This window comes from Harpia harpyja, chromosome 21 (assembly GCF_026419915.1).
Source record: "Harpia harpyja isolate bHarHar1 chromosome 21, bHarHar1 primary haplotype, whole genome shotgun sequence".
In the NCBI taxonomy this organism is placed as follows: domain Eukaryota; kingdom Metazoa; phylum Chordata; class Aves; order Accipitriformes; family Accipitridae; genus Harpia; species Harpia harpyja.
The window spans coordinates 9,981,840-10,008,131 of record NC_068960.1 but is presented as its reverse complement, the minus strand read 5'-3'; the positions used below and the strand labels follow the sequence as shown (position 1 = coordinate 10,008,131).

The window sequence follows — 26,292 nt, the reverse complement described above, 5'->3', positions numbered from 1 at the left end:
GCCAGGGAAATTAGCCTGGTTATAAGGACAAGAAGCTCAAGTATCTACAACATAATTAGCAAATACTCACCTGCTGTATATAACAATTTTGTTTTCTCAATATCAAGTTCAGGACCCCATTTTTCATCTATCTGACCCGGTACAGACAATTTTTTAAAGTGCTGGACTAAGTCTTGTGCAGTGGTGGTTTTTCCTAGCTGAACTTCACTGCACTGGGCAAGCAGTCGTGTAGCTAGGGCAATATTTCCTCGCTTCCGTGCAAATTTCGCTGCTGTTAAGCCCAGCTCCATTAGATGGCTTTTAATTGGGACTGTTGGTTCTGAAGAAGCAAGCAAGACATCGTAAACAAAATTATTAAACAAACAATAATTGCACCTGGGTTATACAGATAATTTCTGCCCAATGTATTCTGTACATGGCCATCAGTAAAAAAATTGCTCAGCTCTTTCGTATTTCCTAAAACCTCCTTCAAAAAGTTAGATGACTTCATTTCTGCCTAGAATATTTATATGCCCCATCTGAAACAAAAAAATAAATCATATATCCATAAGATTATCTGCCAGGTAAAAGAGTGATTTTTTCACTATAAGCATTCTTCTTAACTAAGAAATTTACTTGTCCCCCGATATAACTTCTTTTTCTCCTATTACCTCTTATCATATTGCACACTTAAATGGCTTTCATGACTGTTTTTAAAGACCCATTATTGATAGTGTTGAAGTGCTCAAAAGTGAAAGCATTTAAAGTATGAAGAGATGTGCAAGTAAAGTGCGATTAGAAGAATAAGTATAGAACTGCTAAGCATTTCAGAATTTTTTTTTTTTTTTTAACACTGTCTATATTACAGTGGTAATTGAGACCCCTCGTTGTAAAGCAAGACAGCTAAATAACCAAAACTTGGCTTTTAAAAAGCAATTCATCTAAATAATAGAAAAAGACACAGCTGCTGCTTTCAGCAGAAGATTTAAGTTCAAATGCTGCATTTACCTTTCATAACACTAAAATGGGAGCTTATTTACCTTTAAGTTTTTCCATCAGCTGATTCTGGTACACTGTGTACCTCAGTGCATGCATCCATGGCCTTACATCATGCTGTTTACATGACCTCAAAGCATCATTGAAGAGAGGTATAAGACAGTCCTGAAGGCATAGAAGTTGTATAGTTGTCATGACAGACATCTCTACTGAAATGTATTTTCATTTATTAAAACCAAAGACCATTTTAGAGCAGAGTAAACATTCTTAATTGTATTGGTAGCCACTCTTTAACATTAACTAATCAAACGCAAATGTTTTATGCAACTCTAGAAAGGCATGCTTGATTTTGAGAACAAGACTAAGAATAGCTCAAAATCAAGCAGAATTGTTTTCTGAACAACGTGATTAGAAACTAGAACTAGATCATCCATGCTGGTTGAAGTTTGACATTGAGTTTTTAATTGCTGAAGTGATTTTTTTTTTGATAAATATCTTAAAGTTACTTTTAAAGTAAACTACATGTGTGTGTTATAGGAACAAGTGTTACAATGTATTTAGGGAAGAGCTATCAACACTTCTCTAAAAAGCAACTACCAATAAAACTTTAAAAATAAGTGTAATTGAAAGAGATGGTATATTTATAACTACAGAAAGAAGTCCAACTGAGATGTAACCTTAAAAAAACTTGGGTCAAGGCACGTTAGAAAATTAAATGAGGTCTTTTTACAGTATGATTAACAATGGTCAAAACAATTAACGTAAGTTCTATATTCAATACTTCATGACATGACATGGAGAAAGACATTACTCCAATTTAGGTTTTAAACACCCAGACACACCTCTGATGTCAGCCTGTTGGATACAGTGTTTTCCAAAGCAGAAGAACAATACAACTGAAGAGTGCTCAACACTGGTAAAGACTGAGACACAGTGAGTGTGGAAAGTCTTAAAGGTCCAATAGCGATTCGTGATGTTTGCTTTAAGTACTTAATAACATTTCTGAAATAAAATAATCAGAACAGTCATTTTTATTAGCTAGACTTTAAGAGTAAACAGTGGTATCAAAATTACTGAAGAAAAGGCAAATTCAACATCTTCAAAGAGATGATGAGAAAATCTTCCAATATCACACACAAGTTACAGTATGATACTTCATTATTAACCTGACAAGCAGTAGTTTATCAAAGAACTACAAAATCTCCAAGTTAAACATCATCTTATTTTTCCTCAGTAAGTTTATAACTCACAACAGCTAAAACTGGTAGCAAACTACCACAGATGAAGAAGTACAAAGCAGAGTATGCTTTTTACAAAGTTAGGTTTAACAAACTAGAACAGCTTTTCACAGTATATTACATTCATTCATTCACTCATTGCACATTTCAACTTACTCAGATATTGACTGCCACTTTTGCTCCTGTTCTATGTGGTTTACAGCTGTTGCCAGACATACTGAACTTCTCAAAAGCTGGATTTCAACTGCTTTTTGAAGTTCTCTTGGATCAGGACTTAACATATTAGGAAGAAGCTTCTTCATGTCTACATGGAGATCAAACAATTGAAACCAACTAGAACTGCCAAATTTTAACAACTGTCACCATCTGAGAATGCATTTTTGAGAGCAAGGAAATTTGGGAAAAACACCTTTACAAATATGTATATTATATATATGTATGTATGTATTCATATTAGAAATTTATGATAGATTACCTATAAACAAACACATTAACTCCAGAAAACACACTTGTATCAACATTTAGAATGACCACTGCAAATCATTTTGAAGCTTGTTTCTTAAAGGTTATGGTCAGTCCACTGAACACAGCAAACTCCATTCAGAAGTTACTGCATTCAGAAGTTTCAGTCTGTCATTTATAGAGACTGATATATGAAAAAATATTTTCTTTTGTATTTGAAGTAATGTTAATTTATGCATTTATACCTATTTTTTCTTTGGATCCCCCTGCAAGTAGGTTGATATTTTCTCCTGGTAATAATTCTAGTTGTTCAGTGCATTCAGTAAGTTGTCCAGACTCAAAGCTGCTCAAAGATCTGCAATTCAATGTTTATAGTTTTATTTTCACATTCCTTACTTCATTTTGGTTGCTAAATATCTTATACAGCAAAAAAGAAAGACTCAAGCCTAACTCAAAATCCTACAGAGCACTTAAGATTAATTCTAAGCAAAAATTCCAATTTTCACATAGATCAGTAAAAGGCAATAGTACTGCACCAAATGGATAAACTCAATACTGAACTGAAACGAAAAAACATCTCTCCAGCTATAAAGCTTTTCATATTATTATCACACTACATATAATACTCTTCTACCACAGTCCGGAAGAAAAAGGTTGACTTTGGAAGAGTTTAAAAACTAACAAAGAACACCCCAAAACTTTCTTCCCACCTCTATGCACATAAGTTTTGGAGCAGAATTTCATGAGGCCATGGTTTCAACTCTTCAGTTTACATGACACCAAAATTCCAGATATACTGGAATGTTGTGCAGGTCATAGATAATACAAATTTATATTGCGTAACAGCCTGAAGCAGCAAATTTAACTTTTTTTTTTCATTGCTCTACATTAGGAAATAATTTGGGCATTATATACTTTTACAGAACTACACAAAAAAAGGCACTGAAAGGTTAAGAGGCTTGATGGCTCAGAATACTGAAGACTTAAAGGTTCAATATTATTGTTACTATCCACTGAAGAGGGAATTACCTAAGTCTATGCATTAGAAAAGAAAAAAAAAAAAAAATCACCATGTGAAAACTCCCCTTTCTGCTGAATTATTTTGATCCTCATTACTACAGAGAGTCTCTTCTCAGCCTGCTCAGGAGCAGCAGAGCCAAAGTGCTGTGCAACCTCAGGATTTTTCTGATTGTATAGTATCTTACTTCCAGTAATTATCTGGATGAAAACCAACTCAAACCAACCAAAACGACCAGACCTCTGCAATAGTACAGCAAGCACTTATGATGTTTATCAGAAGTATGGTGGGTTTAGTTTACAAAACCACGAACATTCAGTAATGACACACTTTCACATACACGACAAGCACTCACTCTCCTAATGTTATTAGCTGCACAGCACTCTGAGTTACTGCAGCAAGAAAAAGGATCGCCCCTTTCTGACAGTAGTCACCTTTTCAGACCTGCAAGATTTTATTTCAAAGCTTCCTTCTATGCTTTTATTTTCAAGTCAAGAAATTTCAGCCAAAACGATTTTACGATGTTTACCACAATAGTACAGGAATGGAAAGTAATCATGTTGTCAAATGAAACGGAAAGGACCCTTAAACCTTGAAGGACTATTTCAGTATCACAAATATTTTTTCATGAATCAGACAAATATCAAGTGTTAGGAAATAAATGCACAAACTACAATTCTATATTCCATTTTAAAAAAAAAACAAAAAAAAATTTAAGCAGCCATGACCACCTCCTTAATATACTTTTTACATTAGATTAATGAATTAAAGTATTTTTTAAGAACTGTACCACTGACAAGCATGTTATTTTTTACTATTCAGTTGTGCGAAAGGATGCATCTTTCGCCAATATAAGTAGAACAAATTTGGTATCTTTTACATGCAATGAAAAGATGTTTTTCTTGAATACTAAGAAACCTCAGCAGTCAGAAAGCCACAGTAACTATTTAGAATGATGTTACCTCTTTACTTATGTGTATGGTTAGTAAATACCATGGCCAAGTTTTCCCGCTCCCAAGAACACAACTCCCTCCTTATCACACCTCTATTTCAATGACATCCAGTTTCTAAAATCCATAAAAACCTTAGTATTTCAGTTCTAAGATACTGAACTCTAAGGTACTGTTGAATAAATTAATTATACCCTTACTTTATGTAGTTAAAATCTGCTTTCAGATTGATTGAGGTATTACTATTGCTTTTCTTCAAGTCATGGACCATATTTTGCCACTCCTGAACAGCAGACCAGTCAGCAATGGAAATGTAACATTCACATGCTTTGTTACCCAAGTAGTTTATAACTTCAGGTGAAGAGTCACTTGGCTTAGTCAGAACAGTTTTTCTAGTTTCTCCTGTGAAACAAAAAAATAGCATATATACTTAAATATCTATTTATGCTTATATACTTTTAAATAGCAATTCTGTTACTCAAATGTAATTCCTATGTCTTTTGTCAAGAAAAACACTTAATTTTAAAAAAAAAAAAAACAAACAGTTACACAACATTTACAGTATTCTTCTTCCACTTGCACTTAAAAAAAAAAAAAGAACCTCTTCAAAGGAGGTTTTGGAAAAATTTAGTCCATATCTGTAAAGAAGCACCAAAACAGGAAAACAGAACTAAATTAGGAACAAAGAAGGTCCCTTCTCAAAGATGAAACAGAACACTGCAACAAAGTCTCAGTAGTTAAAAAACTGAATAACTAGTGCATTTATGATACCATTGTCATAAATACTAGGCCTTACATTGTGATGATCTAAAATAATTTAGAATTAAATTAGAAAGTTACAAAATATTTTAGCTATTAGTTTCATTCAGCTAGACCTCAGTACTGCAGACACTCCTATCTACACAATACTGGTTTCAATGGCATTAAGCTGTCCAGTTTAACTGCAGACAGAAACAGGTTTTCAGATTTAAGAATTGGACACTATCATTACCATGGCTATGTCACTGAATGTTCTAATTTTATGTACATACAGTTACAAAATTGTATTTCTTTTAAAAAGAAAACAACAAATACTGACCATTCAAGGAATGCTTTGGGCTGGCATTATTCACACTGTTTGAATTGGCCAACTTCAGAACAGTTTTGTCAAAGCCTGTTATGCAGCAATCCACTCCTGTCATGGAGCACAGGTGCTCCTGGTATTCTGCAGTTGCTTTTTCAAACCTTAAATGGTTTAATATTTTAGTCAGCATTTTAGAGAACCAGTTTTCTTTTTTGGTAAATAGACTATATTTTAAACATTTCTTTACCACAACACTCAAAAAGTTCACGTCACCTTCAGCAAAAGAAAGGGATTAATACAGAATACAAGTTTACTGGCTGAATTTCCAGGTTATAGCACAGTATAAAAGCTTTTCCATTCAGGTTTTAATGCCAACTTCAAACCAAGTACACTGAAGGAGATAAATGTGTCTTATATTTGAATGTCACACTTTTTCCTGAATGAGTAAAGCTGAATACTGATTAACTACATATCATTTAATAGAGGCTTGTAAAACTGGGTCTAAGGCAACAATTCACACCTTGAACTTGACATTTCTGAGAAATTTTTCATGTATTACAAAGCTGCACATTATTTTAAGGAATTTTACAAAAATGGGAAAAAGATAGTTATAAATATAAAACCTCATTTTTTTGTTTTGTTTGGGGATTTTTACATGGCAGGTAAATAATGAAAGGTGTCCCTTTTCATTTCATACAGAAGAAAGGATGCATTCCTTTAAGGAGATGAAAACACCAAAATGAAGGCATACCCTATGTGGAACATTGACCCACTTATTTGTATCTGCAGCCAAAGACTCTACTTCAATAGACATAGAAGCCACTTTTTCAAAGCTGAACTAAAAGTGCAAAGCATCTCCCTCGGAGTCCCTCTCTTGGCAAACTGTGGCAGGTAATCAGATCACGCCATTGGTCAGAAACTTCATTAGAAAATATTTAAATTAATAATATTTTGCAATGGAAAATCAAATACAATATGAAAATAGTATTGCTGTGTGCAAAAAAATAAATTAAAAAAAAGCTTAGGAACACCATTCATATTCAGATCCTAGTAATTTAGTTAAAGCTAAAAGTTAAAATATCTAGAACAGCTGGATGTATTAGGTATCTCCGAAAGACAAAATTACTTTAATTGACATGGAAATTAGATCAGTAGCCTTGATTCACACCACAATTTAAAAGATTTAGAAGTAGAACTATGCATAAGAAGGAAAAAATGTCCAAGTTTGTAACATCTAGTTATCTGAGAAAACTTACCGCCCTTCTGCTTGTTGAGCTACAGAATTGATCCAGGCAAGACTCTTCCCAACTACAGCAGAAGACCAGACAGCAATACCCTGAATAGCTTCAGGACAGTGAAGCTCACATAACGCTTCTACCAGCATCATAATTGTCACTTCCAATTCATTTCCCTAAAACCAAACCAAATGCTTTATTTAACAAATCTCTTATAAAATAAGAGCTATATACATGTTTAAATACTTGGAAATGGTAAAGTAGTATTTCATTATATGCATCTACAAATGAAGTGCTATGTATATCCATCCATTACACTGCTTTTTGAAAAGCAGGGGAGCTAAGGGAAGAGTATATGCTGTCAATCCACAACCTGAATGTCAACAGTTAGCAATCACTATGTGATGGTCTATACCTATGCAAGTATGAGAATTCATAAAGAAGCAGGAAGTAATAAATACCTATCAAACCTCCTTTGTTAAAATATTTAAGCAAATCAAGTCATGTACTGAAGAAACTATTCAACCTTTTTGAGATGGCTTAACCACTTTATCCACTCATCCCACCCCTGCACTTATCTACTAGTTACTTAGAAAGGAAGGATACCCTCACGATACATCCCTCTCCTGCTCATACCCACAGGCAAGCAAAGACACTACACTACCACAAGCTCCAGAAGGCCTCATGCTAATACAACAGAAGTTTCATAAGATTTAAGCAGTACCTTCTGCTTAAAAAGAAATTGCTCAGTTCAAACCGTGAAAAAACAATAGCATTCATCTGTGTATAGTATTTGACCACATGTATACAGCACATCCTAACCTCCAACGTACAGTATCACTTAACCACAAAAGTCTGTCAATACGGAAGTATGAGTTTAAAATGTGGCTTTAAATAACACAATCTTTTACAGACCAGTTGGTTTAATAACTACTGATTGCCTTAGCTTAGTTGTTTTTAGAATATTGTGGGGATATTTTTGCAATAGTCCACAGAGTTTGAAAAGAGAGTACCTGAGAGATACTATTATTAGTTTTCATTTCTGTGAGTAAATCAAAACCATGCCTGACTGTCACAGCAGGCTGGCCAGCCAGCAATCCAACTCTCATGATGGAAAGTCTAATCCGCGTTAGCCAATCTTGGCATGTCTGACGATTAGTATAAAAGAATGTCCTGATAACCTTTAAAGACAGAAAGGGTAAGTTTTACAATACCGTTCTTCTGTATGAATCATAACAGTTACATGAAGTACTTAACCTTTATAACAATCAAAGTCAGGACAGGTTTCTTTTCTCCAATTGAGTTTTCAATCGAGAGATGAAGAAACAGGTAAAATTTTGCATCTTTAATTTTATTAATGCAGATGGTCTGAAATCATGCATAGCACACAACTGGCCAGGCATACTGGCAAGCTAAAAATCTTGAAATGAACTGACTATAAATTATATATTACTGTCATTTCAAAGTCTGGTAATTAAACAGATTATTTCAACAGTGAAGAATGTTTCGCAGTTAGAACTACACAAAAGTTTATAAATAATTTTATATATATATATATGTTTATAAATAATTATTGTACTCCTCAAAAAGCAATTTAAAGCCTCAAATAATTGTGTTACTTTATAACAGGACTGCTGACAGTCTACAAAGAAGTGGCTGCTACAAATTAGAGGTACTACAGACGTGCTTGATTTGTACCACTATATGCACTGGTAGTCCAGAAATAAATCCTGTTTTCACACATTCTCTAGGAACAAGCTGAAGTCAAAGCCATATGAATTAAGAGTCTCAAACTTTGTTTGAGAAGTTCTTCTGAAGTTCCATGGTTAAGATCTGAACAACCCCGAAAACACTGTTCGTTCAATAGACCGTTTCAAGTAACATCAGCACTCTAAGACAGACAAACCTTGGGTGGAGAGGTAAGGGCATTGGCACATCCTTCGTAAGCATTGTACATTAATTTTTCCAAGTTCTCCAGATACTGTAGAAGGAGAACAAGCCTAAGCTGGTTGCTACTGTGTCCTTCATCATTGTCTGCAGTAGTCCACTGGCTAACATCTTGGTCAGGGTTTAACGTATGGGCTGCAAGACTCCTAATAATACCTACACATTTTACCAAAACATGGAAAAAAAAAGTTACCAGACAGTATTTTATTTAAATGTGTCAAGGTATAGCAACGCTGAAGTAAAATCTCTCAAAAGTTAATAGCAATTATGCAACCGCTCTTCTGCCATTGCATTTCTTGATGTGTCAAAAACATGCTAAAAATCCATCATCACTGAAAAATAAAGCCATTGTGCTTCTTGCCTTGGACATGAAGTTCTTAGCTGCACAATCTTACCAAAAAAATCCCATGAAAATAAACTATATTTTTTGCATTACCTTCAATTGTTTGAAATGTATCTTGGGCTCTACCCAGAGGAGTTCGTAACTTCGAAAGAACTGTAAACTGAGCTGCTTCCCAAACAGCCCATTGCCAAAGAACAGCCTCAGTCTTCAACAGATTACGAGGGATGGTTGGTTGATCTCTCTTATCTAGTCTTTGACAGCTATAGAATAATCTTTCTAACCAATTATCCTTCCTGAAAGAAAATATCAGCATGTTAACACAAGTTCATGTGGTAACAAGTTTATACTGCACACACTTCAGCTCCCTATTGCTCTCAAACAAATCTCTCATGATTATTTCCAAGCAGCAATGTACATAGGCAAATATGCAAAAAGGTGTGTATTTGAAGACTTTTATAAATACTTAGAGAAGTGACTGAAGGTAAAGCAATGTAGTTTCTAAAGATAATTACAAATTTTAAACTAAATACAGCTTGGAATTTTTTACTATAAGTTCAACATCCATGGATTTCAGTTTTAAAAATAAGTTCTTACCCAGTTCGGTGAGAGTTTCCATACAAAATAAAACTAATGACATCAGAGAAATCCTGCGGGTGGAATGTATTACTTGGAGCTTTGCTCATATGACTTCTTATAGCCAAAGAAATTTCTTGTATTTCTGTGTGGGTACGGTTACTGCAGGAAGAGGGGGTGAAAAAACAACCCATGCTATAATGTACTTGAATAAATGAAAAAAAGTTGTGCAAGAGTTACATACACACACACACACATACATATATATGCGCGCAATGACTGGAAATAGGTATACTCTTTGATATTAAGACAAAGTGCTTTAAAAGTTCAGGTCTGAGACAAATTGCAGGACATAATATTGCTGAAGCTCTGGATAGCATGGACCTTACCAGTATGCATATTTGCTGCAAGAAGTGCTGCATAGTTTATCAAATTTGTTAATTACTCTGTGTACTACCTACTGTTCTTAAACCTGTAACAAAGTAGAAGAGATAGCAAGACACTTCATCCCTCTTGATCTTAAATTAAGACACTATGATGACATTCAACTGGCATTATTTTTCAGATAAGTGTCATTGAAGAAAGAAATTAAACCATTGTCTATATTGAAGTTAATCTGAACAACTTACCTCAACACGACATCTAAAGGAATTGACTTCAGAAGTTTTCCAAAAGTTTGTCTTACACGAGCACCACTATGTACTAGTTGAACACGACACACATCAACACACCTGCATCACCAAAAAGGAAAAAAGGTTGGTAACATTTCCATTAACAGCATAATTCAAATAATATACAGAATTCTGTGCAAGTACCTTTGTAAAAGGTCATCTGGGAGGGAGGAAGACAGGGCATGTAGGCTACTACATGCTTGAAGACAAATGTTCACATCTTCCAGAAGGGCTGAATTAAGGAGTTGGAAAAAAAAAAGTTATTCTTGCTAGAATTAGATAACTTATGCATTACTCTGGTTGTGGTAGAACATCTAAAGACATTTTTACAGCATAGCTTGTAGAAGGAGACAATGGCTTTAAGCAATACTTTTCTTTTGATTTCATTGACTGGTTTTACTATAACAAGTAAATGCTTAGTAACAAAAAGTCACTTGTGCTACATGTTACTTATGGGCCTTTTCTGATGGCTGAGAGATTAATCCTTCTATGGTCTCCATACATTAGCATTATGCACAACATATTTCAATAAGAAAAAAACTAAGATACCTGGCCTTGGGAAGTTACTGCTCTTGCTAGTATTATGCTACTAAAAGTATTTGTTCCCATATTTCTATTTCCAGGTTTTGAAATCCAAAACAATACATCACATTATGAAGTGGTTTCACTGCTTTTGATAAAATAAAATGCAATCTTACAAGTAAGATTTGGCACATCACTTAGATTTTTGGTAGATCAATTTCACAATCACAAATTATTATTTTAAGAAGATTAATTGTTTGCTTAAGTAATAGGTAGGGATCCATTTGAGAAAAATTATAGAAGGCAAGTGTAAGCTTTTGCACAATGCAAACCAGAAGCATCCTTTTAAGTAAATGAAACAAGTACAACTACATCTATCAGTGGTATATGACATGGTCACTTATATACTTAATTATGCCACGTAAAAGACAGTTAAGTAAAAATACACGATATCTTACTGTTTGCTAAAAGTCCTTTACAAAACTTATGAAAAGATGGGAGAGAAAATAACGGTGCATATGTTTCTGATTTTTTCATCAGAACAGCCACTTCCAAGGCCCATGTCATAAGTAGTTTCCTTCAAAAAACCAAAAGTATTAGTCAATCTATACAGTTACAGAAAGATATCTTTCAATATAACTTTAACTATTTCATGTTACAGATGAGGATTATACCATAACTCATATTTTTTTAAACAAAAGGGTTTGTAACATTAAAAACATCCCTAGCTTTCACAGCATTTTGGTAATACAGGTTTGTAACTATTGTAAAAGGGTACTTTCAGTGAGTAAAAACTCAGTAAAGTTTGATAGCTCTGCTTTTACTGTATAGATCTTACGATGGTTTCAATTTTTCTAGTTTTCATGCATAAAAATAAGCAGCTACTTTTTCTACAGGTATTTCATTATTAATGTTTCAAAAAAACCAAATACTTGACTGGTTAAATTTACCCCAAGTTTTACAGATTAAAATTATCCTGGATTCTGAATTAAGGCATTCTACTGGAAACAAAAAAAGTCTCCCAATTAATAAGAAAATGTTAGTTACCTAGTATCTTGAGTAAGGTTATCCTTCTTAAGCAGTAGCCCCAAAAGGTTTAGTATGATTGAGAAATGTTTTTTTGTTGCTGTGGTTACAGTACTTATAACTGCTCCATCAAACAGAGAAGGAGAGGAAGAACTGAGGCTACTGGATATGAAATGGTCATGCCTGAAAAGGCAAGGAAAAACATAAAATATAAAACCAACCCAAGATTAGGGATACTTCCTTGAAGTATGCAGGAGGGGGGAAAAACAACAACACCCACCCATCCACCCCAAAATAAACAAACAAAAAACCAACCAAAAAACCCAGCAGCAAAAGTTAATGTACACCCTCACAGTAACCACATTATGTCAAAACCGAAGTATTTTGATCCCTGGCCTAAAAGAACAAAGCTACAATTTTACATCAGTCCATGCAGCCCAGTAACCTGGTTTCAACTGTGGCTGGTATCAAATGCTTAGTGAAAAATCACCAAAACAAAGAAATGTACAGAGTAACAGTTAAACTAGTATATTCCCTTACTTTGACAACATTTTATAGTAATAAGGTCCAAAATGCATTTAAATCTGTTCTTTACATTTCATTACCTCACCTAGATCTCACAGTAAGCAAAATAGTAAATAACCTTTCCTTATTTACTTTCAGTAGAGTTCTCCCTCAGTTATTTCTATTCAAACACAAGACTTCTAATCTGCCTTTGAATAAAATGCCAAATTTTAAGACAGGATATGCTTTCTTGGCAGACATACAGACTCCCTGCAATTAATGAAAGTAAAAACTGATTAGGGAAGTTTAGGCAAAAGTTTAATTGTAATAGGCTATTTAAATTCATCCCTCCAACAATATATTCTATTCAGATCAGTCCATCCTAGTCTTCTTAATACTGATTAATTATTAATCTTCATACCTGGAACAGTGTGAATATAATGTATAGAGTACTGCATACTGGACAGCAGGAAAATGAACTGCTATGTCACCATGAACAATCATCAGATTTTTACTCAGTAGTGCAAACACAGTCGGCGAAAGGGCCCACATCTATAAAACAATTGCAACACAAGCAAAGAAACATAATAAATAGGATCTATTTTTAAGTGTAGATTCCATACCATTAATTATTGTTTTGCTTCTTCCCAAGGGAAATAATTTAACTCTATTAATTTTCTGACCTTAATTACAACTATTTTCTTTCCCCTTTTTAAACCACCTGTTAAAAGCAGTTTATGTTTTTATTTGGAAAGATCTACAGCAAGTGTTTTCACATGACTGATATACTACCCACTAAAACTGCTTTTATTTGTCTTGATTTTCAGAAAGAATTACTATGATGATCTTAGAATCAATCCATGAATAACCCCGATAAGATGCTCTTTCCTAGAAACTGCTTTTCATTATGCACCAACTAGAGAGATAATCCACCCATTCTGTTTCCCCTAAGTTTTAATACTGGAAGTTTTTCCATAACCTAAGTTAGGAAACAAATATTATCATTTTAATTATACATATGTGCACTACTGGTGAAATACATTATGGTATATTTTAAGTAAAATGTTTTTTTACATTTATTGCACAAATTTTATCTGTAGAGTTTTTACTCACCCCAATTAGTGAGTTTTTAGCATTTCCAATAGTACTTAGAGCACTGAGGTCAAATATAACAACAAACTTTGCATTATCCACATTGAATATACGCTTCTTGAAAGAGTCATGCTGGATTTCAGAACAGGCCTCAGGAAGATGTAAGCTATAGAGAAGACTATTTAGAGCACAGGTCATTTCTCCTAGAATCAACCTGTAAGCAGTCTCCAAAACAGGAATGTTCTTCAGGCTCAATACGGCTTGGTATACAGCATGGGCTGCTGCAACAACCTTGAGAATATAAAATAATTACAGTAATAATTGATTAGCATGAAATCATAAAATATATTAGTCACCAATGTAGAATTTAACACTATGCTTCTTTATCTACAAATAGCCTAGTCTGATACACATACCTATCTTCAGTTTTCTGTAATTAAGTACTACTTACTTACAGAATCTATTGATTACTTTCTGGATCATCCACATAACACGCTGAGTATGAAAGCCACATCAACTAAGGACTTCTCTATCTGGTATGATGACCAACTTACCAATTCCTTATCAAATCTAAAAGCCAAAACCGAGAACTAGGTACATCTGCCTTTTCAGAAGTTTCATAGATATATAGTTAGAAAAAAGAAAAAAAACTATCAGATTAACAAAGTTTTATAGCTTAATAAATATATTCTAGGAGATGCATGAAGGCTGTTGTGATACACCTGTAAAAGTCACTTACTCTTACCTCTTTCTCCTTATGATAACGAAGAACAAGTAGCTTAGACTCTGGTATAAATAATTTCTCTACAAATGACGATGGTAATTTTGTATTTATTTGTTCAACAATCTGGGGATAAAAAGCAAAGTGATAAATATCTTTAACTACCTGAATTAATTCTTATTAGAACAGATTATTAAAGGTTAATTAAAATGCTGGTTGTCCAGCTTGCATACACTATATCTAGAAAAAAAAGCTTCCCAGCAATGCAAATATTTTGTATTTGCTTTCCCAAATTCACATTCAGAGAATTAGTTATTTTCAGGCTTTAGCAGCACAGCTGAGAGAGAAAGTTGCATAATTAATTTAGATCAGTGTGGGTTTACAAGTTTGTGGCCTACACATTAAGAGCTATGTTTTGAAGAAGTCTGATTTCCCAGGTCATGGCATAAGTAGATAAATAAAACATATTAAGCACTAAGATTCTGAAATTCATCAGGTGGTGTTATCAACTGCAGAGGCCAGAGAATGGCACTTGTCCAACAGTCAAGCCAGACAGCGAGAAAGTAGGAAAAAAAAAAACAAAACAGCCAAAAACACCAACACACAAACATGAACACTCTGGCTAAAATAAAATGCCACTTTATCGACAAGCCAAATGCATAAACAAGTTAGCAGCATAAGCTTTACAGAAAAGAATACAAGCATTTAGAAGAGGAGTTTCTTGCTCGTGATCAGGAAGAGAAGAGTTTTAAATATTTATCCAATATACGCACACAAAAAAAGCAAGGTTGCTTAGAAAATAGTATTTTTCCAGTGCAAAAACCGCAATAATAAAAATATGTACAAACCAGTGTCAACAGATTCAGGACTGAAATGATATAATCCGTGCCACAAGTCTGACAACCTTCCATTTGATCTAATCCATATGTGATGACCATGTCGCAGTGTATGGTCATACTTGGATCTAGGCTGCCAAGTAAAACACCAACACACTCATTGGCAGCTGTAAGTACAGCTTCAGAAAAGAATACTTGGTTTGCTGCAGTCACACATCTCATTACTCTGTACAGAACCTGGAAAAATAGAAAACACACCTAAATTAAACTTCATTAAAAAGAGACAAGGACTGCATACTATTTAATTATATTCATATCCACTTCATATCCTGTCCCATCACCTACTCTGCAGCTTAGTAAATTCTGTCAATAGAATATTCTGAATAATGCACATCATGGCATTACACTTCAGAAGTATAAGAAAAAACAATCCTTCAATTGCCTGGTTTCCTACTCAGTTAAAGGCCTGCAAAGACCTAGAAAACCTAAATTTATTATTCAGAATTCTGTTCAGTTCCAACTGATGTCAACAGAGCTCCTCTTGTAAAAGACAGACTAGTTTTCTTGAGCTTTTGTCATAAGAATCCCCTGCAGATTAAGACACAAATTATATAACTGTCTTGGCTTTAATTGGGAAATCCATACACTTATTTATCTGAGAAGTTTTGTCCCTCTCAGAACTATGCAAGGGCAAAAATTCCAGTTGTGCAGCTCTCACAGCAGCAAGATTTTGACTGCAGGTATTTTTATCTTTTTTTTTTTTAATCACTCACACCCTCTACAGTTCCTGTTAAAGAAGTATAGCAGCTACTTAGCATATTATATAATATTTATTCTGAGTTTACATCATTCTATACTATAGAACAAGAGGACTTTGCTATCAGATTTGATAGATACAGTTTCAGCATGGATAAAACCCCCTACATTTTATAAAATCTAACACATAATTTGAATTGATTTTATAACATCATAGCAATCTGAATAAATGGTAACATTATGGCTACAAAGACAGATAACACAAGCATGAACCCACCTGCACGAAGCTAAAATGCCTAAAAAAGCGCTAGTTTCTGCTATGTAAGACTCCTATGTGCCACTACCACAACCTATACCTTAATATTTAATAAAATTCTTGTAGCATATTTTTTCAAGAAAATACATTCGCTCAAAGCTGAGCGTATACATATTCATGTAAAATTCACGAAAACTAAATAAACTCAGTGAATAGCATCATTATATGGTGATAAATCATGTCAGCAACAAAGAAAAACAAAAAGAAAAAACGGAATTCTTACATCAGTTACATATGCTTCTGTAATTGGTGGTCCTCTAATTGGGCTGAAGCGCTCCCCAATACTCCTCACCACAGTACTGAAAACCCGAAGAAGTGCAGCCAGTTTAGGAAGTGATACTGAAGGAGGAGGAATATCTTCATCTACTGATTCCCCAGAAGCCACATGGCTGAGGTCCTACAGCACAGAAGTTTTATATATCAGTACACACCATCAACAGTTATAATACATGCATAAAAGATCAAAATATGAGATTGAAAATACTTCATCTATCTATTTTCCAGACATATTATAGATACTATCCAATTACAGATATATTTATCCAGTATCTCTAACTTCACATACATACCAAGATGGGTTATAGGCACACAATGACAATGAGCAAGTCACAGAGCAGTAATAAGATGCTGCTCATTAAGTTAGCCACTGAAGCAGAGTACTCAGACTATATCTTGTAAATTAAAACAGAGGCTTATGATGTTCCTGGCCCCTGGAACATGATCATCCATATTGCTGCACTGTTACAACACTTGTCTGCACACTTTTACCACTCTCCCAAACTCCTGTCCACTAATTGGAGTCAGGATGTTCAAGTGGCCATTCCCATCACACTGTTTACATGCAAGTACCTTGATCTGGAGACCAGGAGTTTACTAGCAGGCTACTTCATGCCAGCTGGCATCAGTGCCTGGGAACATTCCCAGAAGCGCTGATCTCATTAGTATAGATATAGCCTTGGTCTACCCCCATTTAAAACTCTTCCATGACTAAGAATACGCATGTTGTCCAGTTCAGCAGACAAGCTGATAAGCAGCGACTTACTGCACTGACTAATCACTTTTAACCGTGTACCTACAGTCTCACAGCACAGGTTTCTGTGGGCTTTGACAGTGTCAGTGCTGTACCATCAGCAACCTTGGTGTACATATAAGTACACTAATAAAATCAAATTAATTATTCTGCTCTGAGTGAAACAGATTATGCTGGAAGTACAATTTCACCTGGATCTCCACGTTAACATACATAGTATAGCATAATCTAGTTACAAGAATATATACCTATGAGCACATATACCTTAAGAAAAAGACAACACTCCCCCCCCCCCCAAACCAAAACTCTTCTTTTAATGACAGCATCAGATAAACTCTAAGCCCTGTTAACTATGCAAAGGTTACAAAGTCAAAACAAAGTATGTTAAATTAATATACTTACATTTTCTATCGGTTCCTGCTGCATTATTTCCTGCACTATACAATGCGTTATTTTATTTTTTAAAAAGGCAGATTTACCATTAATCTACAGAAGCATTAAGAATCCCTCTCCCCCCAGTAGTCACTACTTCTGAGAAACTCTGAAGTTGAACAATTAGAGAAAATACCAAGGAAAGACCATGAAATGCCTTCACTGCAGCTTTTTAAAAATGAAGGCATTCCTGTTTGGTTAGTTGGTTTTATTTTTATAACACCACGATATTCTCAATCAACAATGGCTGAAAGCCTGGCTATGATACATTTAAGTAGTTCATGAGGATTTGTGTAGAATTGTCATTGTACATGCCTTAAGTATATTCCATAATTTGATCCTCTTTTCCCCAGGAAAACCATATAATTTTATTTTCTACAAATGTAATACATCCCTAAGAATCACAGCTGTGGATTTATTAAGAAATACGCAACAGTTAACTCTAGTATATACCATAAAGTCTTGTTTACCTCAGCATAAGCTTCCATATCTTCTAAAAACTGACCCAAGAGCGTGGTAGAAAAAGTAAGATCAGCCACCCAAAAGGGCTCCAAGCTCTGCAGCCATCCTGTATAAAAATACCAGGGCAATTAAAACAGGGGAACAAGGTAACAAAGAAATTAAATTTTACTTGCATATTGCTGAGGTAAAAGTTGGTAAGGTAAGAGAAGGTCATCTGCATGAAAATTTTAACATAAATTGTTTTTAAAATAAACATAAATTGTATTTCCCTCTTTTGTCCCTTTGACAAATTCATTTTAAGGTTCAGTCCTGCCCCACAGCCGTTAAACATTAAGGATAGAATCCAGGACTATGACACAGGAAACATAACAGACTTGCTGTGAATAACTCCAAGACAACTGCTACAGCTATAGGAAGAAGTTTCCCAATTTCTTGAATGCCAGTACAGTAACTTTACCACAAAGATTTTCTAGGAATACATAGGAAAAAATATATTCTTTCACATAGAATACATTAAGATCTATAAACATATTAAAATTTTTTTGAAAAGTTACACAAAACAATTGATGTTTAAATGTAGCCTGAATAAAGCATCCCATTTTTCCAGGTACAACATAAAATGGCAAATGCGAATTTACTAAAAAAATTAGGAACAGCCTTTGTTATGTAGCCAGAAAGGTATTTTGGTTTTAAGTCAACTTTCATGTCAGTAGGACCAGAGTTGTATAAGTAAACCCACACCATCTGCAAGCCAGAGTAGACTATATTAGTGACTCTTTGGCCAAACTTACCAGACACCTGTTGCGTCAATGAAGGTTTCTGAGTGTGATCTATATGCCACCCAACCAGTATGTCCACTGTGTCCTGGAAAGCCATTTTGAAAAAAGGTGAATTACCCAATTTGCTGCACCAACATTTCTATGCAAGAAAGAAAATACAGGGGACAAAGTAAGCTTACCCTAAAATTTGTGCTGAAAATGTGTGGGTAGCATCGGGACACCAAAAGGATGCACTTGACACACTTGCACAGCAACTCTGGTGTATCCACATTTTCTAGAATGGACTGCAGGCTGGTCATTACAAGCTAAAAAGTAAAGCAAAGCCACTAGACATTTCACTTCATTAAATCAACTTGTGAAAAAGTTACCATATTAAGACATACTGAGATTTATTCAGTGTTGAACACTTTTTAGCAAACTATTTTGATTCAAACAAGAGAACCAACTCAATACTCTTTCTGCAGGAAGGAAAAATGTAAAAAGCATCACATATACCGCATGAAAATAATCACTTCAAGTGAGCATTTGCCTGAAATATGGCAGACCCAGGCTCAAGGCTTGGGGACACTGTTTTCTCTAATTATTTAGCCACGGAACAACTAGTTGTTCTAAGCTTCTGTTTCTCCTGCTGAAGCTTTTTGGCTCTGTAAAGTTAATGTTAAATTGGAGCACAGACCTGCCATAGTAGTTCTACACCCAAAATAACAGACCCTAAAACTTTAACCAGGGGACCAGATTTGTCTGCACACATCCTACTCCCTCTCAGATCTAATTACAATTCAAGTTAGAAATTGTAAATAGAAGGCAGCACAAAGCAATCAGGTTGGGGTTTGTGTACCATTCCACTCGAGCTCTCAACAAGATTCTTCCTCTTAGATCTGCAATATATACTAAAAAGTTGCATCAAAATATGTATCATCCTACAAAGACTTTACATTCCTTTCTAATGTAATCAGAATCAAAGAACCTCATTCAATCAGAAAGTTCCCTCCCAGTTGTAATTATATGTATTTGGTTGTGTGGCAAGATTTTCGTAGCTGGGGGGTTACAGGGGTGGCTTCTGGGAGAAGCTGCTAGAAGCTTCCCCCATGTCTGACAGAGCCAATACCAGCCAGCTCTAAGACGGACCCGCCGCCGGCCAAGGCCGAGCCCATCAGCGATAGTGGTAGCACCTCTGGGAGAACATATTAAGAAGGAAAAAAAGTTGTGGGAGACACAGAAACAGCAGCTGGAGACAGGAGTGAGAACACGTGAGAGAAACAGCCCTGCAGACCCCCAGGTCAGTGCAGAAGGAGGGGGAAGAGATGCTCCAGGCGCCGGAGCAGAGATTCCCCTGCAGCCTGTGGGGAAGACCATGGTGAGGCAGGCTGTCCCCCTGCAGCCCGTGGAGGTCCACGGTGGAGCAGATATCCACCTGCAGCCCGGGGAGGACCCCACGCCGCAGCAGGTGGGTGCCCAAAGGAGGCTGTGACCCCGTGGGAAGCCCACGCTGGAGCAGGCTCCTGGCAGGACCTGCGGACCCCTGGAGAGAGGAGCCCACGCTGGAGCAGGTTTTCTGGCAGGACTTGTGACCTCGTGGGGGACCCACGCTGGAGCAGTCTGTGCCTGAAGGACTGCAGCCTGTGGGAAGGACCCACATTGGAGAAGTTCGTGGAGGACTGTCTCCCATGGGAGGGACCCCACGCTGGAGCAGGGGAAGAGTATGATGAGTCCTGCCCCTGAGGAGGAAGGAGCGGCAGAGACAATGTGTGACGAACTGACTGCAACCGCCGTTCCCCATCCCCCTGTGCCGCTGGGCGGGGGGAGGTAGAGCAAATCAGGAGTAAAGTTAAGCCCAGGAAGAAGGGAGGGGTGGGGGGGAAGGTGTTTTTGAGAATAGGTTTTATTTCTCATTATCCTACTCTGCTTTGACTGGTAATAAATTAAATTAATTTTCCCCAAGTCAAGTCTGTTTTGCCCGTGACAATAATTGGTTGAGTGATTTCTCCCTGTCCTTATCTCAACCCATGAACCCTTTGTTATATTTTCTCTCCCCTGTCCAGCTGAGGGGGGAAGTGATAGAGCGGCATTGATGGGCACATGGCATCCAGTCAGGGTCAACCCTCTACATTATCTTTACTTATTCAGTCAACATAGCAGTACTTAATTGTTCATTTCAGTTTAAAAAGTTGATTCAAGCACTGCACTGAAAAAAATCCTTAATAATCCTGTTTTAACTTGTAGTCTTACCTGCATTAAAGATGAAAAGGCTTTCTTTTCTCCTACAGTCTCTAGTGCTTTGTAGGTTGCACACAAATAAAGAAGTTTAACTTCATCTTTTGTGGATGAGCTAAATTTGCTAAAAATCCATTTAAAGATCTTCTCAGCCTCATAGCTCAGAGAAGCACAAAGAAGGCCAAGACAGCAAGCTCCTTCCTGTCTCAGTTCTTGAAGCAATTTGCTACTGTATTTTGGGGGAGAAAAAAGAAACATGCAATCTCCAGACATGAGAGCAGAACAGAAGAAACCATGAACAAATTAAAACATTTTCTAAAGCAGAAAAATATATGCACGAATCAAGCTACTTCTCTCCTCCTTAATGGCAGCAGTGATGAAGCTAAAATAAAAATTAATAATCTGAAAAATTCTATGAAATATTATTTCTATAGAATAAATAAACTTGAATAAAAGTATGCAACAAATAGGCCGCTCTACTTGCAACACACTATCCAAGAAATAAAATTCTTAACATACAGCTGACTTTGGGTAATAAGACTGAACCAAACACCAGAAAGCCCCCACACACCCGAGTTCTCTCTACATATGCTCTTAGCTGGATGTAAATGAATTAGATCAGGTTGTAAAAAACTTAAGTTCAATTTGCAAGCTAAACAACCACAGCAGCACACAACTACACCCAGGTGATTAAACATAGCCGAGACAGACTCCATATTACCTACAACATAAAAGCCACACTTGTGCATTCAAATTCTGTCAAGTGCACTCTAGATAGTTTAACAGTATTGTCGATGTGCCTAAGAGCGTCTTCACTCTCCCCTAGTCCCATCCTGTTACTGCAGTGTCACACCCACGCAAAATTAGTGAATGCATTTCTTTCAACCTTTCCCCCCTCCATTCCATTTCTATACAGAAATCCAAACCTAACGCTGTCATTATTTTTCCTCTTTAAAGACTTCAAACTGCTTAGTTTTCCAGCTTACCTTTCATTGAGTACATCGTGAATGGCAGTCAGGATATTATCCAGTTGTTTAACTAGTACCTGTAAGATACATAAAAGGCACAAGCATAATGGTACAGTAACTTCTGCAAACTAGGTCCTGTTTACAACCACATTAAAAACACCACTGCCAATTCTGTTTGCTAATAGAATGCTATTATGCTTTCCACGGCCACTGCAGACTACGATGAACTATATTAAGCAATACTGCAATATTATCCTACATGTTATATTTCATATTTATTTACAGTAGCCACGAAAATACACTGGCAGCCTGGTATCAAGGTTTGTTCTAAGTTTAGTTTCTGCTGATAACATTACATCACAAATGTAAGACTCACCATACAGCTCATCAGTAGCATCTACCGAAGACGTAGTCTCCTATACTAATAGTGAATTGCATCAGCAGAATATTTAATACAATCTGAAGTATTAAAATTTCTTCTTAGGCAATCCTGACTTGCAGAGAAATGGATTATTATTTTGGGGGATGAAACATTATTGATGAACCACTGCTTCCCAGTAAACAGAACCAGAAATACTTGTTTTCCTAATATGCGCTAAAAAATTAGTGAGTTGAGCTGCAAAATAATGCATTAGCTGCAACTGTATAAGCTATTTACAAGAAGTTTTCTTGATGAGTTAATAAAAGGGTTTGTCCTCTTTTCTTTATAAAGTTATTAATCTTTAACACAGTAATGTTATCTAGTTTTTGTTGTTAAGTTTTGAGCAACATCACTCTTTTGGGGGTGGGGATGAGGGAAAGAGGACCACATGCTTGGCCCCTCAGAACTCACAAGGACATTTTAAAAATGTGCTGGTATCTGCAAAAGAGGCTACAAAAGAGACAGGAGAAGCCATCTATACAATTTAGAAGCTGCAGCATGATGCCATTATATGTCAATGCCACTGCCTAGTGACTTTTACTACTTTACCTTTGTTGAACACACATTTCAACCCTAAGAACGAAGAGAACTCTGTTAAACTACACTTAATAGTGTCAAGAACTGCAGAAGCTACTGCTAGGTTAAACACTGTCCATTATAAAGTTTTAGGCTTGACATCATGGATATCACTTGACATCTGATCTTGTTCTCATTAGCAAGCTGGGAGAAGTTTAAAGAAAAGTTTCTCAGTGACAAACTTTTAACATTCTGACCACTAACAAGTACAAAGTTTGCCACCACTGAGTTAGATATTAGAATGGCAATTCCAATATGTTCTGAGATACCAACAAACCTAAATAAAATGCAGTTACAAAAATAACTGGGGAAAAAACGCATTGAGAATAATGGAAGTAATAAAAAACCCTACAGAATAATTCTGGAAAGCGTTTACTCCCCAAACCCTTTTATTAACAAGGGTTTTGTTTGAGGAAAGCTGAAGTAGTAGCTAGGCTTGCACATGGTCTGCTTATACCTAGGTGCACAGAATAGAAAAGTCTCAATGTTTGAGTGTCACACCTTTTGGAAAAGAGCACAATTACCACTGGTTAATTAATATATAATGAGAGAATGAACCAACTTCTTATAAATATGGATAGACACATAACCCACAACTGAAATAGCACTGCCTGTAAATGAGTGTCAGGGTATTAAACCACCGCTTCCTGCTTTTTCAATGCTTGGAGAACTCCTAAGCTCTCCAAAACAGTGGGAGAGATGTGTCAGACAAAATACTCTTAATACTTCACTTCAAAATAAGTAATATTAAAAAAGTATACCCACAGTGGGATAGGCCCCCCTACCCCAATCCTTAAGAAACACTTGAGGATATTAGACAGTTCAACAACTCATTAAAAAACCCAAAGATGTAAAGAAAACAAAGATATACTTTGTTCTCTTCCCATAAAAGGGAATCCACATACAAAGGTGTTTAGCTAGAAAGCTGAGTAACTCTAAGATATGCTGATATTTATAGAGTCTTGTGAACAGCTCATTTTTAATTTAAAATACAGAAACAGTTCTTGAACAAGACAACATGTTTTACTTCCTTTTTCCTCTATTTCCTTGCTGAAGGATCCAGAGGATATTGCTAAGACCAGTGAAACAAAAACCCACATGCATGCCATATTTATTCCTACAGCTCACACATTCAGTAGTTTGCTTTAAGGCAATACATCATAAGTAATCAAGCAATAAAAAATTTCCTGAATGCCAGAAAAAGGACAGGCAATCCAGGAATACACTTTCCCTTCACATGGAAGGAAATTCCTTGTATGTAAGATATTCCTTGCAGATATATCCCAATACTCAGATTTTTAAAAAGACAGTTTTATAAAACGAGAAATACTCTGGTGCTATGGAAAAAGTAAAAATTACTAACCAGTTTGTTTTCTGGTTGCTGAATGAATTCTTTCAATTGCTTTACAGTAGCCAGTCTTCGGTCTCTGTCGTCTTCCCGAGTAATCCTCCGAAGAAGATTTGACAGTCGAGACTCGTCAGAATAAGACAACGATCGCTCTGAAAAAAGAAAAGGCAATTATTTCTTTTCTCTACAGCATTTGATCAATAACATCTGTATTGGCTGAAATGTGTATTTGTGGACTCAATAAGTCATAATAGTAATTTGAGAAAAAAGTGAAAAAAAAAATAATCCTGATTTGTTTGAAAGCTAACATGAGGAAAATGAAATGTAAAATGTAATTTAACTACCAAAATATTTCATTTCTTCCAGTGGACGGCCCAGTACCTGGGTAGAACTCATTCAGAACTAAGCAGAACTGTTTTACTTCTACACAAACACCTGGATTTAGTTCCCTTCTACATAAATTGAACTAAAAAAAAGGGGTGTGGTAAGGTTAAATCAGACTTCTGACTGAATATATAAACAAAAATAATTCAACAAATACTTCAAGTGAACCTTGTGGAAAAAAAAAAAGCTGCTTCTTGTAGGAAGAAAGTATACACTGTGCAGAGGCACAGTGGCTATTGATTAAAGTGGATCATAATACAGGAGAATTAGCATCTTCCCAATAAAACATTTAATTTAAGTTGATCAATAGCACTATTGATACCAGTGAAGGTCACAACTCAGTTTACCTGATTTAGGTACAAATTACAATGAATTCATATGAAGAATTCATTTCCTTCACTTGCAAAAAAGTAAACAAAGTTTCTTTTGAAAAGTTTAACATTAGATGTCTCATGGTGATGAAAATTAGAGGATTCGTGGAATCCTCACGGAATGATGAGGTTTTCTTAGTCACCATGACTCTTATAAGAACACCCAAGACAACTACAGACAGCTTTTTTCTCTGGTATGTTACATATCAGTCATCTGATGGGAGCAGCCATAAAGGCAACCTGGTTATAATGGGAAGGTTGTAATGGAAAAAATACTGACAGAAAATGCGTACCAGCCTGTGAACTGCTAGCCTGAGAACCCAGCCTGGGAACCTGGAGCATTCTTGAAGGGCAGCTGGGTACCTAAGAACCTGAGACATCCCAAGATACCTTTGATAAGCACAAAACCAAGAAACTGCAACAACAAACTTATTGTCTGGAAAGGTGAAAAATAGACTGTAATGGTGGAAAACATCCTGGGAAAGCTATTGGCTGCTCCAGCAGGAAAAACTGACTGGAAAGCAAACATTGGTCAGAAAATAGAAGACAGCATCATCTATTGGCTGTTCCAGATGAAAAACAGTAGTTAGTAGAAGCTACTGGTGGCTCCAGGTGGTTGCATCCTATGCTCCCTTACATCTCTAACAATATAAAAATAACTTGCTTTCTACCCAAAATGGAGCTTCTCTATGAAAGCTCCCCCTGCAAAGAGACTTGGCTACGTGAGACCTCCTGGACAGATTGGACCCTCACTGGGGACACCTGACTGACTGCAGGCTCCAAGACGCAGATCATCTTTGAAGTGGAACTTTGTCTGTCATCAGTTGGCCCCACTCCTGGGAGAAGTTTGGCAAGTGCTGTAGCAGTAACATTTTGAATAGTATATACAGGTGTGCATATAAGTAATTAATCAGAAATATATACTTGCTTTACTAGTGGTAATTTGTAGTAACTTGTAATAAAGAAATGCAAGAAACAAAAACCTTCGTGTCCTTGTGTATCACAGAATCCTATGAACCCACCCACAGGCCAGTAACTCTTACTCTTATAGATCATGAC

The 26,292-nt window shown here is 35.9% G+C and overlaps 1 protein-coding gene across 3 annotated transcripts in view; it reads right to left on the bottom strand.

Moving 5' to 3' along the window:
• Positions 1–26,292, bottom strand: part of SMG1 (SMG1 nonsense mediated mRNA decay associated PI3K related kinase) — a 69,988-nt gene that overhangs the window by 25,263 nt on the left and 18,433 nt on the right. For all 3 annotated transcript variants that reach the window (XM_052772294.1, XM_052772295.1, XM_052772296.1), the window contains 27 exons: positions 24,494–24,630; positions 22,152–22,210; positions 21,181–21,394; positions 19,131–19,256; positions 18,964–19,036; positions 18,181–18,278; positions 16,472–16,645; positions 15,189–15,413; positions 14,365–14,466; positions 13,641–13,910; positions 12,949–13,079; positions 12,045–12,206; positions 11,456–11,574; positions 10,620–10,707; positions 10,434–10,535; positions 9,826–9,966; positions 9,325–9,524; positions 8,848–9,044; positions 7,955–8,122; positions 6,963–7,117; positions 5,722–5,867; positions 4,844–5,045; positions 2,921–3,030; positions 2,370–2,517; positions 1,818–1,977; positions 1,020–1,140; positions 71–319 (listed from right to left, as the gene is read on the bottom strand). In XM_052772294.1, coding sequence (XP_052628254.1) covers positions 71–319; positions 1,020–1,140; positions 1,818–1,977; positions 2,370–2,517; positions 2,921–3,030; positions 4,844–5,045; positions 5,722–5,867; positions 6,963–7,117; positions 7,955–8,122; positions 8,848–9,044; positions 9,325–9,524; positions 9,826–9,966; positions 10,434–10,535; positions 10,620–10,707; positions 11,456–11,574; positions 12,045–12,206; positions 12,949–13,079; positions 13,641–13,910; positions 14,365–14,466; positions 15,189–15,413; positions 16,472–16,645; positions 18,181–18,278; positions 18,964–19,036; positions 19,131–19,256; positions 21,181–21,394; positions 22,152–22,210; positions 24,494–24,630 — 4,077 coding nt within the window. The remainder of the gene's footprint in view (positions 1–70; positions 320–1,019; positions 1,141–1,817; positions 1,978–2,369; positions 2,518–2,920; positions 3,031–4,843; positions 5,046–5,721; positions 5,868–6,962; positions 7,118–7,954; positions 8,123–8,847; positions 9,045–9,324; positions 9,525–9,825; positions 9,967–10,433; positions 10,536–10,619; positions 10,708–11,455; positions 11,575–12,044; positions 12,207–12,948; positions 13,080–13,640; positions 13,911–14,364; positions 14,467–15,188; positions 15,414–16,471; positions 16,646–18,180; positions 18,279–18,963; positions 19,037–19,130; positions 19,257–21,180; positions 21,395–22,151; positions 22,211–24,493; positions 24,631–26,292) is intronic.